General features: G+C 51.3%; 1 protein-coding gene across 1 annotated transcript in view; it reads left to right on the plus strand.

The window, feature by feature from the left end:
- Positions 1-13,535, plus strand: part of TAPT1 (transmembrane anterior posterior transformation 1) — a 514,105-nt gene that overhangs the window by 411,002 nt on the left and 89,568 nt on the right. The window contains exon 12 of the mRNA XM_086964058.1: positions 5,155-5,231. Within this exon, the coding sequence (XP_086820184.1) occupies positions 5,155-5,231 (77 nt within the window). The remainder of the gene's footprint in view (positions 1-5,154; positions 5,232-13,535) is intronic.

The following is a 13,535-nucleotide window of genomic DNA, read 5'->3' on the forward strand; positions in this document are numbered from 1 at the left end:
CTTCTTAGATATCTCTCAAAACTGGTCCATACTGATCAGTCAGAGTTCATTCTACGTAGGAGTACCATAAGTAATCTGTGGGGGCTGACCCATGTCATCCATGCCTCTTGCTTAAACCATGATCAATATGCCTTAGACTTCTTAAACTTAGAACTGGATTTTGACTCCTGGTGCTGGAACTATGTATCGCATGCATTAGAGAAAATGAGAGAGACCCAAATTTGTTCTCCGGGTTAAACTGTTGTACACACAGTCCCGGCTGGGCACTATGTTTCTGATGAGTTTCTATTGAAGAGGGGTACGCAACAAGGCTGCGCCCCCTGTCTCTCTTGCTGTTTGCCATGTCAATGGGGCCTGTGGCATGCCAACTGCATCAGGTATTGCATGGTTGGGTGATATAGGTTGACCAGATGGTACACGTTGCATCATTGTACGCGGATGAGGCAAGGATATAGCTGCATTAGCCAGCCACTTTAGTACAAATGCTTCTAATTGTGATGAGGGAATTCGGGGAGTTGTCAGGGCTTTGTGTTAACTAGTCAAAATCTGTACTGTACTCAAAAGGCCATCTAAAGGGAGTGGACGTCAATTTATTGCTGAAGGCTTGCCTGCCTTGGTGAACAGATAGAGTACGATATCTTAGGCAACAAATCAAGGACGGAGTGCAGCAGTGCCACGCCCTGAACCTAGAAAGGGTCATTACCAACCTCCGCCTTTCTAAGTTCTGGAATACTTTGAAAAAAACTTTGCTACGAATAAAGAAAGTTGTTGGACTCTTTTGGACGATTCTGACTTCTTATTCATGGTGCACCTTCCTTTCCCACAAGATCATACTTGGAATAAAAATGGTGGTGCTACCCCGCTGCCTTTTTATGCTGCAGGGCGCCATGTATGAGATTCTTCATGGAGTATTCCGAGAATTAGACCAGCTCCTAGTAGCACTAATGTGGACAGGGAAATGGTGCAAGGTGGGACTTTCCCCTCTGGTTAAAATGGGACAAAGGAGCGATGGAGGTAAAGTACCTTGAATTGTCTTATCTTGGGGCCCAGCTCCAGCGTGCATGTCATTGGTTCGACAAGAGAGATAATTGGGAAAAGACCTTACTCGCAGGCACATTCAGAGACACAGTTTTGGGGACACTCCTGATGTTCCGCAATAGAGTTCCTGAGACTATGCACCAAGTGGTCCAAATAGTATGCCCTCTATGGGAGAGAGCAATACGGGGAGTGTGCTTAGGGCGCCCTGTGCACCTGAGCTGGAGATAGTCATTGTTAGAACTTTTGTGCTCATAGTTCAGACGATGACCACCGATCGGTGGCGACATTGGATGTAACACACTGACTGACCTATACCCTGCTGCCCGGTTTATCACTGTGCAGGATGCCTTTGAGACTTTTCGCTTGGGACAGGGACAGTTTTTAGGTCGAGCAGACGTACTCTCAATGCGTGAGCATTGAGAGTGTCTGCTACAGACCTAATGTGGCCCGTATTTAGGAGAGTGGACACGACTCAGACGCGCGCTTTTGCAGTCTCAGTTTTGACCGCGGGAGCGCGCGTCTGAGCCGCGCTTGCGCAGAGTAACTCACAGCCCCTGCTCACACACAGACACAGCCAGCCCCCACCCCTCTGCATGCACGCACACACACACAGGCGCACGCACACACACACGCTGCCGCCCCCCACCCCCACCCCCTGCATACACACAGACACGCAAGCACGGAGCCCCACTCACCGGGACACAGCCAGCCCCCACCCCTCTGCATGCACGCACACACAGGCGCGCGCGCACACACACACACACACATACACACGCTGCAGCCCCACTCACCGGGACTTCTACTCCGCAGGACTCTTCCGACGTCAATGGGCACAGGGACACCGGCACTCCGCTCCATGGCTTCCCAGGCGGACGCCGGCTGCACGCAGGGCTCTCCTCTCTCTGCACCGGAGCCATGCGCCAGCCACTGCAGCCTGCCTCCTGGGAAGCTCCGGTCGCGTGTCCGGCCCCGCCCCCGTCCCAACAAAGGTTGCCTGGCTTCCTGTTGAAGCCGGGCTGTGGCGGTGAGTTTGCTTGTTTTGTTTTGCTGTTGAACATTTTATGAAGCTGGGGACGTAATCTACAATTATGTAAAGTAACTGTCAGTTTTGTATTTGATTTTATGGTTCTTGTGAAATTCTAACCCGTTCATTTTCCAACTCTGCATGCTGAATTACAATTAGATTTTAGCATGCCCAGAATTTTGGACTGCAGCCATGTATCGCCTTTAAAGTACAATTATGTATTTTAATGCATTTCGAGGCGCCCCTGTGAGTGTTTGTGATGTTAAAGGACTGCACCAAATGCTGCATTTTTTTATTCGTACAGTGTTTGACACCCCATTATTCCTGCCGTAAGGTTTTGGGCTAACCGGACTGTGATGTTGAGGTTCAGTTTCACGTGTGTGGACTGCAAACGTGTTTATATTATAGTCGCCAGGCTTCAGAATGGGTTACAAATGTTTCTCTTGGCCATCATACAAGGTCGACACAGTGCGTTAGTCACTTTCATTTACATGATAAGGCGTTGTCTGAAGTTCTTGAATGAAACATTAATACCTCTTTGGTAGGGTACTCATTTTGAAAAAAGGAATTATTTCTATTTATGTGATCTTCGACATTTATTATTGGGAACTTTTTACTGGTAAACTGGATATGTACAAATGCCATTAATTACAAATAAATGTAAATATGTTCTCTCAATGTTTCAAGCTTTATTACAAATGTCACAAAAAGATGTTAATATTTCACTTCTGTTCTTGGATTTTCGTCACAATAAAATACACTGAACATAATCTTCACAAAAGTTATTTACAAAAGTTTAAGCTATTGCCATTATAAATTACAATAACTTTTATTTAGGTATTAATTATTTTAAAAAAATAAAAGCTATTGTTATTTGTAATATCAATACATCTAAGTCATGTAAATACAACACATACTGCATTACAAATGCTATAGGTGTCACATTTGCGAAAGTTATAACTATTGGCATTGTAAATGATAAAGCTATTAATTTCGCTATTTTCAAAACCAGCACATAAATAAAAAAATTGTCATTTACAATACCAATAGCTCAAACTTTCCCAATGCGAGACCTATTGCATTGCAAATGCTCGTTTCATTATGCAAGGGCGGAGGCTCATTGCACACCTATATCAAGCACTGCGGACTGATAGGACGGTCCCACCCTTGAAAGTGGAGGATACTTGGCAACAGTTTAGCAAGAACCCTATTACTGCAGGGGTGTGGACTAGGGTACACAGGGGAGTGCATAAGGTTTTGATTAATGCACAGTTCAAGCATATCCAATTTAATATTATCCATATTGCCTACCTCTCCCCTAAGCAGTTCCATGTCAAATATCCCGCAAGAGACCATGTAGGGTGGAACTGCTCACATGTTATGAAATTCTGGAAGAAGGTGCTGGAACAGCGTCACAGGCCACGGGCTGGGCGATCTCCTTTGAAACTAAGCAATGCCTCGTGAGTCTGGTACCCAAAAGAAAAATGGGAAGATCAGTAGTACATTTGCTCTGTTGTATTTAACTCTGGATAAGCTGTGCTTTGCTATTAGATGGCTGAGCTCAAGACACCCCCTGGCAATAGACTAGCAGCATGATATGACTGAATAGGCGGCGGCAGAGGGGCTTCATATGAGAAAGGTACCACAGGATGAGAAACTAGCAGATGACCTGATTTCTTGGAGAGCTTTGATACACAACCTGAAAGAGCCTCAGGCTGATGCCTCCCCGAGTGGAGAGGCTGGAGAGAACCAGGGGTAGGCTGCTGACCAGACTAGGGAGATGTGGTGAGTGACAGGGCCTGCACTGGGGGGAGCGGTGGGACTGGGCCAAACTCGATAGCCATGGAAATGCAAAGTGTGGGTCTTTCGGTAGCTCATCGGCCCTCCTGAAGAGCAATCTGTGTATCTGATGGAACATTGGGGGGATAGTGGGTAGGGAGTGTAAGGGGGGTATTTTTGTCTGTTGTTTACATGATTATACAGTTTGTACCATAGTACAATATCTGTAGAGGGGAGTGAACTTTATAATACCAATCCTGGCTTGGAAAACTCCTCCTGAAATATATAGTTTCTACATTGTTTCATTTTGCAATAAGAATAATATGAGTATTTAAGAAAGCAAAGAAGAAAAAGGTACTCGTGTCATTGGCAGCCTTGATACTTGATGCTGTAGAGAGGCCCAACCTTGAGAGACAGTAGAATGCAAACAAATAGATGAGAACGAAGAGCATCTCAGTTGTAGCACCTAAAAATAATGACGCGCAAAATCAGAAAAATTCATGTTTAAATTTCATAAATGGAAAAGCAGATGTCAACCAGATTTAACCTTTATTTTAAAAGAGAAAGATGATTCGAAATACAAACACAGTGAAAGCGAAATGGGAGGCTCACAAGCAGATGCCATTTAAAGATTGAACTAAGTTCAACTTAAAGTTCTTCAGAAATCATGATTATATAACATGCACGATAAAAAGCAGGTAGATTCCACTCTGCCCATCAACTTCTTAATTTAAATCCTTCTCTATATCTGTATGGGCGGTGTGCCCCTCCGTTTGACAGCAGACTTATATTTGGTACACTGACGTCCACATTCCTAAATTTGATTTATGTAAGAGCAGCCTTCAATAGATTGTGCTTTCTTTTGACATCATACAGTGTGGTTCTACTATCGTGCTACACCACAAGGTACTATGGAACAACTGGGTATTTAACATCTGGATTTCCTTTTGGCGATGACCATGATGGCAGATGCCAGGGCAATCCTTTTTCACACTCAAAATATCCGCAATTGAGAAATCTTCATTTTAAGTTGCTGCCCTGTACTACTTACTGTCGAGCACTTACATGAATGTTTAAAAGTATACGACCAAGTGCAAGACACGAAACTTGCAACTGGTTCAAACCACAACAAGATATTGAAGAGACAAAATGAAAATTCTCTGGTTATAATGTTCGATTTGCTGCTTCATTGTTGCCTCTCAAGCAGGCTTCTTTATTCAATTTTCAAGCTCCTACTTATCTGTAATAATTCTTCTAGAAACGCCATGAAATTCAGCTGGTAAATTGTTGGTGTGTTTTTTCTTTCCCTCCAGCTCATCAGAGTTGTAACCAGTTCTATAAAAGTGCAGGGAGTGTTGGCTTATTCCTGTGTACTGCTTTTCTACTTTGGGTAAGATCAACACAACACATCCATGTGTTTAATTGTTTATAATCTTTACTATTTTTAAATGTTACATTTTTCCAAATGGTTGTAGCAAAGATTTCATAAATTGAAATGTATTAACCTGAGATATATATTGATTTACTTGCATTACCGCATTAAGTAAGTGTGTTGCATAAAATTAATGAAATCCTTTAAAACCTGAATGTGGGGGGGAGGGAGGGTGGGGGCGGGGGAAACGACATCTCATTGTGATTCAGAACCAGAAACTTAAATGAGGAGAGACCATGTGGGGAGTAAACTTGCATGCAAAGTTACCTCTGTGGCATTGGACAGTTTACAGAAGGTAGGGAAGCATGACTAGATACACAATGGGTAAGGAAGTGCACCAGTCAACATTCAAGATTCAAGATTGTACACAACCTCATGGCCCACATCCCGGAGGCCGGGCGGGGTAACGTCATTAAATGGCACAGATATAATAGTCGTTTGCATACTGTAAACGTGCATCTCCAGTGTCCGCTGGTTTTCACGTATTTCCCCTCCTACGTCCTCCATGGAGCCCTACTCCCATCCCACTGGATAGATACATTTTTAAATAAAAATACAGATCAACACAGAACAACAAACAACCCCCCCCTCCTCATCCCCCCCCCCACCCCCCCCACCCCCCCCCATACGTGGCATCAGTAATAGAGTACGTGCAATAGCCAGGTCATCCATTCAAGGCCCAATAAGGTGCAGACATCACATTTAGTAGCGATCCTCTGGCAATCCAGACAAATCACAGGGTTATACGATAGGGAACATTAGTGCGTGCCCAATAGGGCATTACTCTGGACCAGGTCCCTCCATCTCGTCTCCCACCGCCTCCCCCTCGGATCCAGACCCCTCTGGGGTGAACAATTCGGCACTAGTGGCATCCGAGTCATCATCCTGCAACCCCTCTGCACACATCAACCTCCAAGCTAGCAAGTCTTCCTGGAGCCTTTCATCGCGGCGCGTGCGCTGCATATGTGTCTCCTCAGCCAGGGACCACTCCCTAACATCTTTAAGCCACAGGGAGACCTCGGGGGCCCTCCGCCCCATCCAAGTAATGGCCACCCGCCGCCTTGCTAGCACTAGTAACAACTGTAGAAATTTGTAAGACAAATTCCTCCGTTTAGGCTTGGGCACCAGGGCCAAGAGACAATGAAGGCAATCCGGAGGCTCGTGACACGGACAATATGGTCCACCACCTCGCTCCAAAAGCTACCGACCTGCGGACACTCCTAAGTCAGATGGAAGAATCCAGCTCTCTCCGCCCAACACCTAGGACAGCTGTCCTGCCTATCCATTGAGATGCGATTCAAGGAGACCGGGGTCATGTATGTGCGATGCACAAAATTAAAGTGGATCAACTTGAACCGTGCATTACACGAGACTTTCCGGGTCAGGAGCCCAATACGTTTGCGCTGTCCCGGCTCTAGTCATCCCCAGGTCCGCCTCCCAGGCCGTCCAGGACGGTGTGATCGGCGGGGTCGAATCCCGTCGCATGGCCGAGTACAATAAAGAGATCAGCCGCTTCCCTCTGCCACAGGAAAGGAGGATGTTGAGGGTGTGAGTCAGTGGAGGCGCCTCTGGGAACTGAGGCCAGGTCGTCCGTGCCACCTCCTGGGGTCCCCTGTAGGGCAGGTATTGTCCCCTGCACAGGCCAAAGGCCTCCGTGGCACGCTCAAAAGACACGAAGGAGTCATCTGGGTACAGGTCCGCCAGAGTCTCACATCCGCCGTCTTGCCATTCCCGGAAGGACACATTTGCCTCCATCCGCAACACCGGGGCCAAGATCCATACCGGCAGCTCCCTATGAAAGGGTGCCTGCCGAAAAACTTTCTCCACAAATCGCTGCCAGACTCCCGCTGTGTGGCACACCACATAGGGCAGGTCCTCGTCCGCTCCCCTTCCCTGCAACAAAGCCACTCGTAAAGTCTTCTCGTCCGCCCTGCCCGCCAGTAGCTGCAGCTCCCAGTTATCTGTATCCGCGAACCACCTCGCGGCGGGCAGGAGCTGCGCCGCATAATAATAGAGGCCAAACCTCGGGGCCTCCAGGCCTCCCTCCTCCCAGCTCCGGACCACAGTATGTAGGGCTACTCTGCTACGCCCGCCCGCCCAGAGTAGAGATGTGAGCAGCGAGTTGAGCGTGCGAAAAATTCCCGGGGGGAGCGGTCATAGGGTATTTTGCAGGACGTACAACATCCTGGGCAACATCACCATCTTAGTAACCGCTAACCGCCCCATAAGGGAGAGAGGAAGCGTATTCCAGAAGGACACAGACTGGTGCAGAGAGCGGAGCACCCGGTCAGCATTGCGGGCCAGCAGGAGTTCGTCCGACGAAGCTACCTGAATGCCGAGATATCGAAACGCTTCCAGCTCCCACCGCAGCCCCAGACACGGGAGGCTCGCACTCTGATCGGTAGGACATCCCGCCAGCGGGAAAATCAAAGACTTCCCAGGGTTAATGCGCAGCCCGGAGGCCGCGCCAAAGCAGTCCAGCAGTCGCATCAAAGCGGGAAGCGAGTCGCTCAGGGAGGTCAAATAGAACAGAGCATCGTCTGCATAGAGGGAGATCGCATTCACAGTATCTCCCACCTTAATGCCCCATTGCGCCATCTCAGCACGAACGGAGAACGCCAGAGGTTCTATTGCCAGAGCAAATAGGAGCGGCGACAGGGGGCACCCCTGACGGGTGCCCCTACCCAAGGACCAATCCTCGGAGCGGGCCGAACCAAGCCGAACCCTAGCCCGGGGCGCCCCGTAGAGCACTCTGATCCAATTGCAGAACGCTGGCCCCAGCCCCGCCATCCGAAGCACCTCCAAGAGATACCCCCAGCTGACCGTGTCAAAGGTCTTAGCCAGGTCAATAGACACCATTATGTGGGGATCCTCCCTCCCACGCACCTCGTGGAGGATATGGGTCAGGCGCCGCAAGTTCATCGCAGTATTGCGACCGGGTATAAACCCACACTGGTCTTGATGGACCAAGTGTGCCACGTGTGGGGCTAGGGGAGTGGCTAATAGTCTGGTGAGGATCTTAACGTCGGTATTGATCAGAGTGATAGGTCGGAGCGCCGCGGGATCGCAGCTGTCCCCACCCGGCTTCAAGATCATACAGACCTCCCCCTGATTCATGGTGGGCGGAAGACCGCCGGTCTCCAGTGCCTCATTATAAACCTGTAAGAGGAGGGGGGCCAGGAAATAGCCAAACGAATGATAAAATTCAGTCGGGAAACTGTCTCCGCCCGGCGCCTTAGCCCGCGGCAGGGCGGCCAACGCCACACTAATCTCCCAAAGCGTCAGCGCCGCATCTATTTCCTCGGCTGCCTCGTTCGAGAGGGCCCGGAAATCCAATCCCTGCAGGTAAGGCCCACAGGAGGCCTCCATGATCGAAGGGTCAGCCGCATACACCGTCTGCAAGTGGGTGCGGAGGATCTCAAGAATATCAGACTCCGAGTGCACCATATCACCAGTTGGAGCCCGTAGGGCAACTATCTGCTCCAGCGCGAATTCACGCCGAAGAATCCAGGCCAGCAGACGACCAGACTTGTCCCCCTCGCGGTGAAGACACTGTCTATATTGGCCCAGAGTAAATTTGTCGAGGCGGGTAAGAATGTCATGAACAGACACCTGGGTCGCCCTTTCAGCCGCCCGATCCGAGTCGCCGGGGTCTGGTAGAGTCTGACAGCGTTGGAGTATATCCTCTGCACCCCGCAAGTCGCAGAGCAATTGCTTCCGGACCCCATACGTGAGGCCCATACTGGCACCGCGTACCACCGCTTTCAGGGCCTCCCACTTGGTGGAGTGGGGTAAATCACCGCTCTCCCAGTTCAAATCTATATAGTCAGTCAGGGCAGTCGCCACATGGTCCTTCCCCACCTGGTCCTGCAGAATGTCCGCTGGCATGTGCCAGGTGCGGGGACGCGCAGCCTGGTCAGACCATTGCGCCATGCATGTCAGTGGGGCATGATCCAACAAAAAACGGGCTTGGTGGGTTACCGTCAATGAGAGAGACGCAGCAATATTGGCCGCAAGGATGCGGTCCAACCTACTATGGGTGTTGTGCGTCGGGGTGTAACAAGTATATAGCCTCTGCGTGGGGTGGGCCGTACGCCACATATCTACAGCCCCCAGATTATGCATTACTTCCTTGAGGCGCGCTGTCCTGCACGGCTTCGTGCCAGATTGAGGAGGATGTCGATCCAATTCCGGATCCAACACGCAATTAAAATCCCCAAGCCAGAGGAGGGGCGCATCCAGATCCGAGACAACGAGGTCCTGGAGGTGGGAGAAGAAACCAGGGTCATCGACATTCGGTGCATAAGAGTTTAAGAGTAGAAAATCCCTACCATCAAGCGTAACCCTCACCAGCAGGTACCTGCCCTCAATGTCCGCCTCAACATATTGAATGGCACAGGGAACCCCAAGCACCACCCAGATTAGGACCCCCCTGGCATAAGTAGAGAAGGAGGAATGGAACATTTGGCCCCTCCATTTCTTGGACAGCCGCTGGGAACCCTCCTCGCCCAAGTGTGTCTCCTGGAGACACGCAACGGAGACCCCATGTCTCTTAAGGAAGGAAAGGACCTGGTGTCTCTTGGCGCAAGTACCCAATCCGCGCACGTTCCAGGTTAAGAATTTAAAACCCATTGTCGGTGATTGCGCCCATCCGGGCCATAGAATACATACACTGTGATCCGCCACCCCCAGGCCCAAACATTATCGAGGTCGGGAGATCCAGCTCGCCTGACCAGCCATACATAAATCTGCATCACAGTACACTTAATGCCAGCAACAATACCCGTGCCCATCCCAACCCACCCCCCGAAAACCCTCGAGTCCAAAACCCCCCCTAAACAGCTCCTCCCACCCCCACCCACGAGCAAGATGACCGCAACAACAATAAATGCTACCCTGCTCTTCCCCTGCCGGTGCCAGGACGTACACAGCCACCCCATTCAAGCCACACAACACACACCCACAAACAACCAAACCAACACCATCCACCCCCCCCCCCCCTTCCAGCCCCCCATGGGACCCAGAGTTGCAGGACAGTCCCCTGGCTTGTCTACTGGTAACAGCCCAGGTCAGGCTCCTCTCCATATAAACACATACGGACTCCCTCTCACTTATCTTCCTTCCATAGGATGCAAGTCCTTCACTCCACCCAGCCATCCAAGGGCAAATAGTACAGGTCACAAGCACCACCCACAGACCAAAGACCTAACAAGAGGCCCCCCAAGCGGAGGACAACAGTCCAGAAACCAAACAGTACCTCAAGCTGGAGCCTTCTCCGGCAGTGGCTCGGAAAGGCCAGTCTCTGGAATCACCGGAGCAGTAGAGTCTGTACCTGGCACAGTGTCCTGCAGGGTGTCCGGAACCAAGAGTTCCCCAGGGGAGGACGCGTCGGGGGACCCCGGACCAGCCGCAACCAAGGAAGGCCCCAAATGCAAAGCACCATCTTCTCCCACTATGACTCGAGGCTCCACCGAGCCCCCCGATCTGGACCGCCGTCGTCTCCTTCCACGACGTCCCCGCTGGGGACGGGTCCCCCACGTCTCACGGGGTCCCCCACGCTCACCCGGGGGCAGGTCGTCGCCTCCTATCTCCAGCCACTCCCACACCTCCGCCGGGGATTCAAAGAAGTGCGCTCGGCCCTGTGAAAGCACCTTGAGCTTGGCCGGATACAATAGCATGTATTGGAGTTTCATCTCCCTGAGTTTTTGCTTGACCCCCAGGTAGGACTTCCGTTGCTCCTGTACCAGTTGAGTGTAGTCAGGATAAATGGATACGCGACTGTTTTCTGTAGTGAGAGACTCCGCCTCCCTAGCTGCCTTCAAGATGCAGTCCCGGTCTTTATAGTTCAGGATCTTTGCAATCAGCGCCCTTGGTGGTTCATCTGGGCGCGGAGGGGGGACCATGGCCCTATGCGCCCGCTCAATGACGAAGACATTCGACAAGCCCTGCGGGCACAGCTGAGTGCGTATCCATGATTCCAGAAAGCGCTTGGCGTTCCCCGCCTCCAATCGTTCCGGCACACCTAGGACCCTAATGTTGCTTTGACGTGCCCTGCCCTCCGCGTCCTCAGCTCTCCTCTCCAGTGCATGCGTCGTGGCCGTGAGGTGCGTGACCGTCTTCAGTAGGGTGGCCACCTCCCCCTGTAGTTGGGTAATATTGCCCTCGGCATCTGAAACCTTATCCGCCACCTTTCGGAGATCCGTCCGCAGTAGATTGACATCTATCGATACAGTTTCTATCTGCCTCTCCAGCGCCGAGTGAGAGCCCTGTATAACCTTCAATATCTCCGCCCGGGAAGGTTCCGCCGGCCCATCCGCGCTCTCCTCCTGGCCCGTCTGGCGTGTAATTCGTTGCGACGGAAGTCGCGGGGTAGTATATTGCATAATGGTGTTGGGCAGGGTCAACCGCGACATCCTGTCCTTGCGCGTCGCCATCAGGGCAAAAGTCACCTCAACTCCTCCAATGGACCGTCCAGGAACTCACTCAACCCCCGCTCTCCAGGCACCTGCCTCCAGGACTCCCCTCAGATCACTACGCCATACGCCAAAACTCACCTCCAGGCAGTTTCGGGCAGTCCCAGGCTGTGGCAATGCGGGGGGTGCCCGCGTAGGCCAGTATCTCTGGTGTCCAGGCAAGTCAATTCAGCCTCCACTAGGAGCGCAGGGCCGCCTACTCCCACCAAAACGGCAGCAACCCCACGGCCAACAGTCCACCACCGCAGAAAGCACCCAGTAGAGGACCGAGGCCTGCAGGAAGGCGGCCAGCAGCACCCACGTTCTCTGTCGATCAGGAGATGAGGCCCGGGGCAATCAGGCCAGCTCAAGAAGCAGGCTCCTCGTGGTGAGCAGGGTACTCACACGGCCATCCCTCACCTCCACATCCACGTGCACGATCTCCCAGGCCCCCAGTGCGCTTTCCAATAACGCGCATATGGTGGTAGTCCAGCATGGGGTAGGGGGCCACCGGGTGAGAGGTCTATGTGCCGCAGGGGACGTCCGTCCCGGCGTAGGGGCAAGATGGCGGTGCAGTGGGGGAGGGGCACAGATCTGATCGCGTGCGCCCCTCGATGACCCGCACTCCCCAGCCGTCTCAGGCTCCAGGCCAGCTCCCCAGGGCCCTAGAGAACAGAGGAGATCCCCTCTGAGGGGCGCTCACCCAGCGGGAGGCTCCTGCAACGCACCGATGCAGCGCCTGGGGGAGGGGCGGCCACCGCGTCTCCCCACCTCTGAAGCAGGACGGGGCCGGGCAGCAGAGGCCATCCACAGGTCTGCCAGTCGAACGCTGTCGCCTCTAAGGCGAAGCCCCAGATGGCAGCGGGCTCCGCCGTCCTCCGATCAGCCCTTCAACCGCCCGGAATCTCCGCAGGCCGGTCCGTCCCCTCAGCACCCCTCCGGCGCAGGCCGCAGTCCCCGGCCTCATGCAGTTCGAGGCCCAGCCCTCAGAGCTCCTGTACTGCCCGCGGGTAATTCGCAGATGTCCGTCGGCGGCTTTTTCAAGCTGGGGGGGCCCCCCCAGCACGAGAGGAGCTTCCGACCCCTGAACCAAGTAAGAAACAGCCCAGGCAGGATATTTTGGAGGGTATCTGGGTCCTCAGGACGGGAGCTGGTGGAGCTCACGTCCTGTCGGCCATGCTGCTTGGCCACGCCCCCCAGAGCAGAGAATTCTTAAATCTTCAGTATGATTTGTGTTGATTTTCTCAGAGCGTCAAGATCCATCTAGAGCATGATGCAAGAATATAATTTAACTTATTTCCGAGTTAATCAGCTGTTGGGTTAGATTTTGTTTAGGATTATATAATTAATTCTGGTTTGAGAATTGTGAGGAGTCATGTAGAAAGAATATTCTTTAAGATCTGAATTTAATAGTATCCAGATATCAGATGACTGTTGAGGTTTAGTATGTTTGAATAATGTATGAGCTTTGAGGGGTAAATCTTGCTATGGTGTGTCTATCTCGAAAGAGGTCAATAAGTGGATTACAAGCTCCACCGAATATAACATTCTCAGTAGTTCATTTAGCAATCTTTCAGGATATTGATCTCCACAATTCAGTGTCTGAATGGGCAGAAGTATACAGATTTAATATTGTAAATATAGTGTCATTTATTTTAAATTTTGCTAAAGCTCAACATCCTTCAGCATGTTGCTCCTGAGAAATGAATGATTATGGCAAAGTATAATCACTGATGGGGGAGAAATATTTTACCCATCCATTATTTTTTCAATTTGACGGTCTCCATTTCAGTAAGATATGTTTCTTAGA

The sequence above is a fragment of the Lissotriton vulgaris genome, chromosome 3_2 (assembly GCF_964263255.1).
Source record: "Lissotriton vulgaris chromosome 3_2, aLisVul1.2, whole genome shotgun sequence".
NCBI classification, from domain to species: domain Eukaryota; kingdom Metazoa; phylum Chordata; class Amphibia; order Caudata; family Salamandridae; genus Lissotriton; species Lissotriton vulgaris.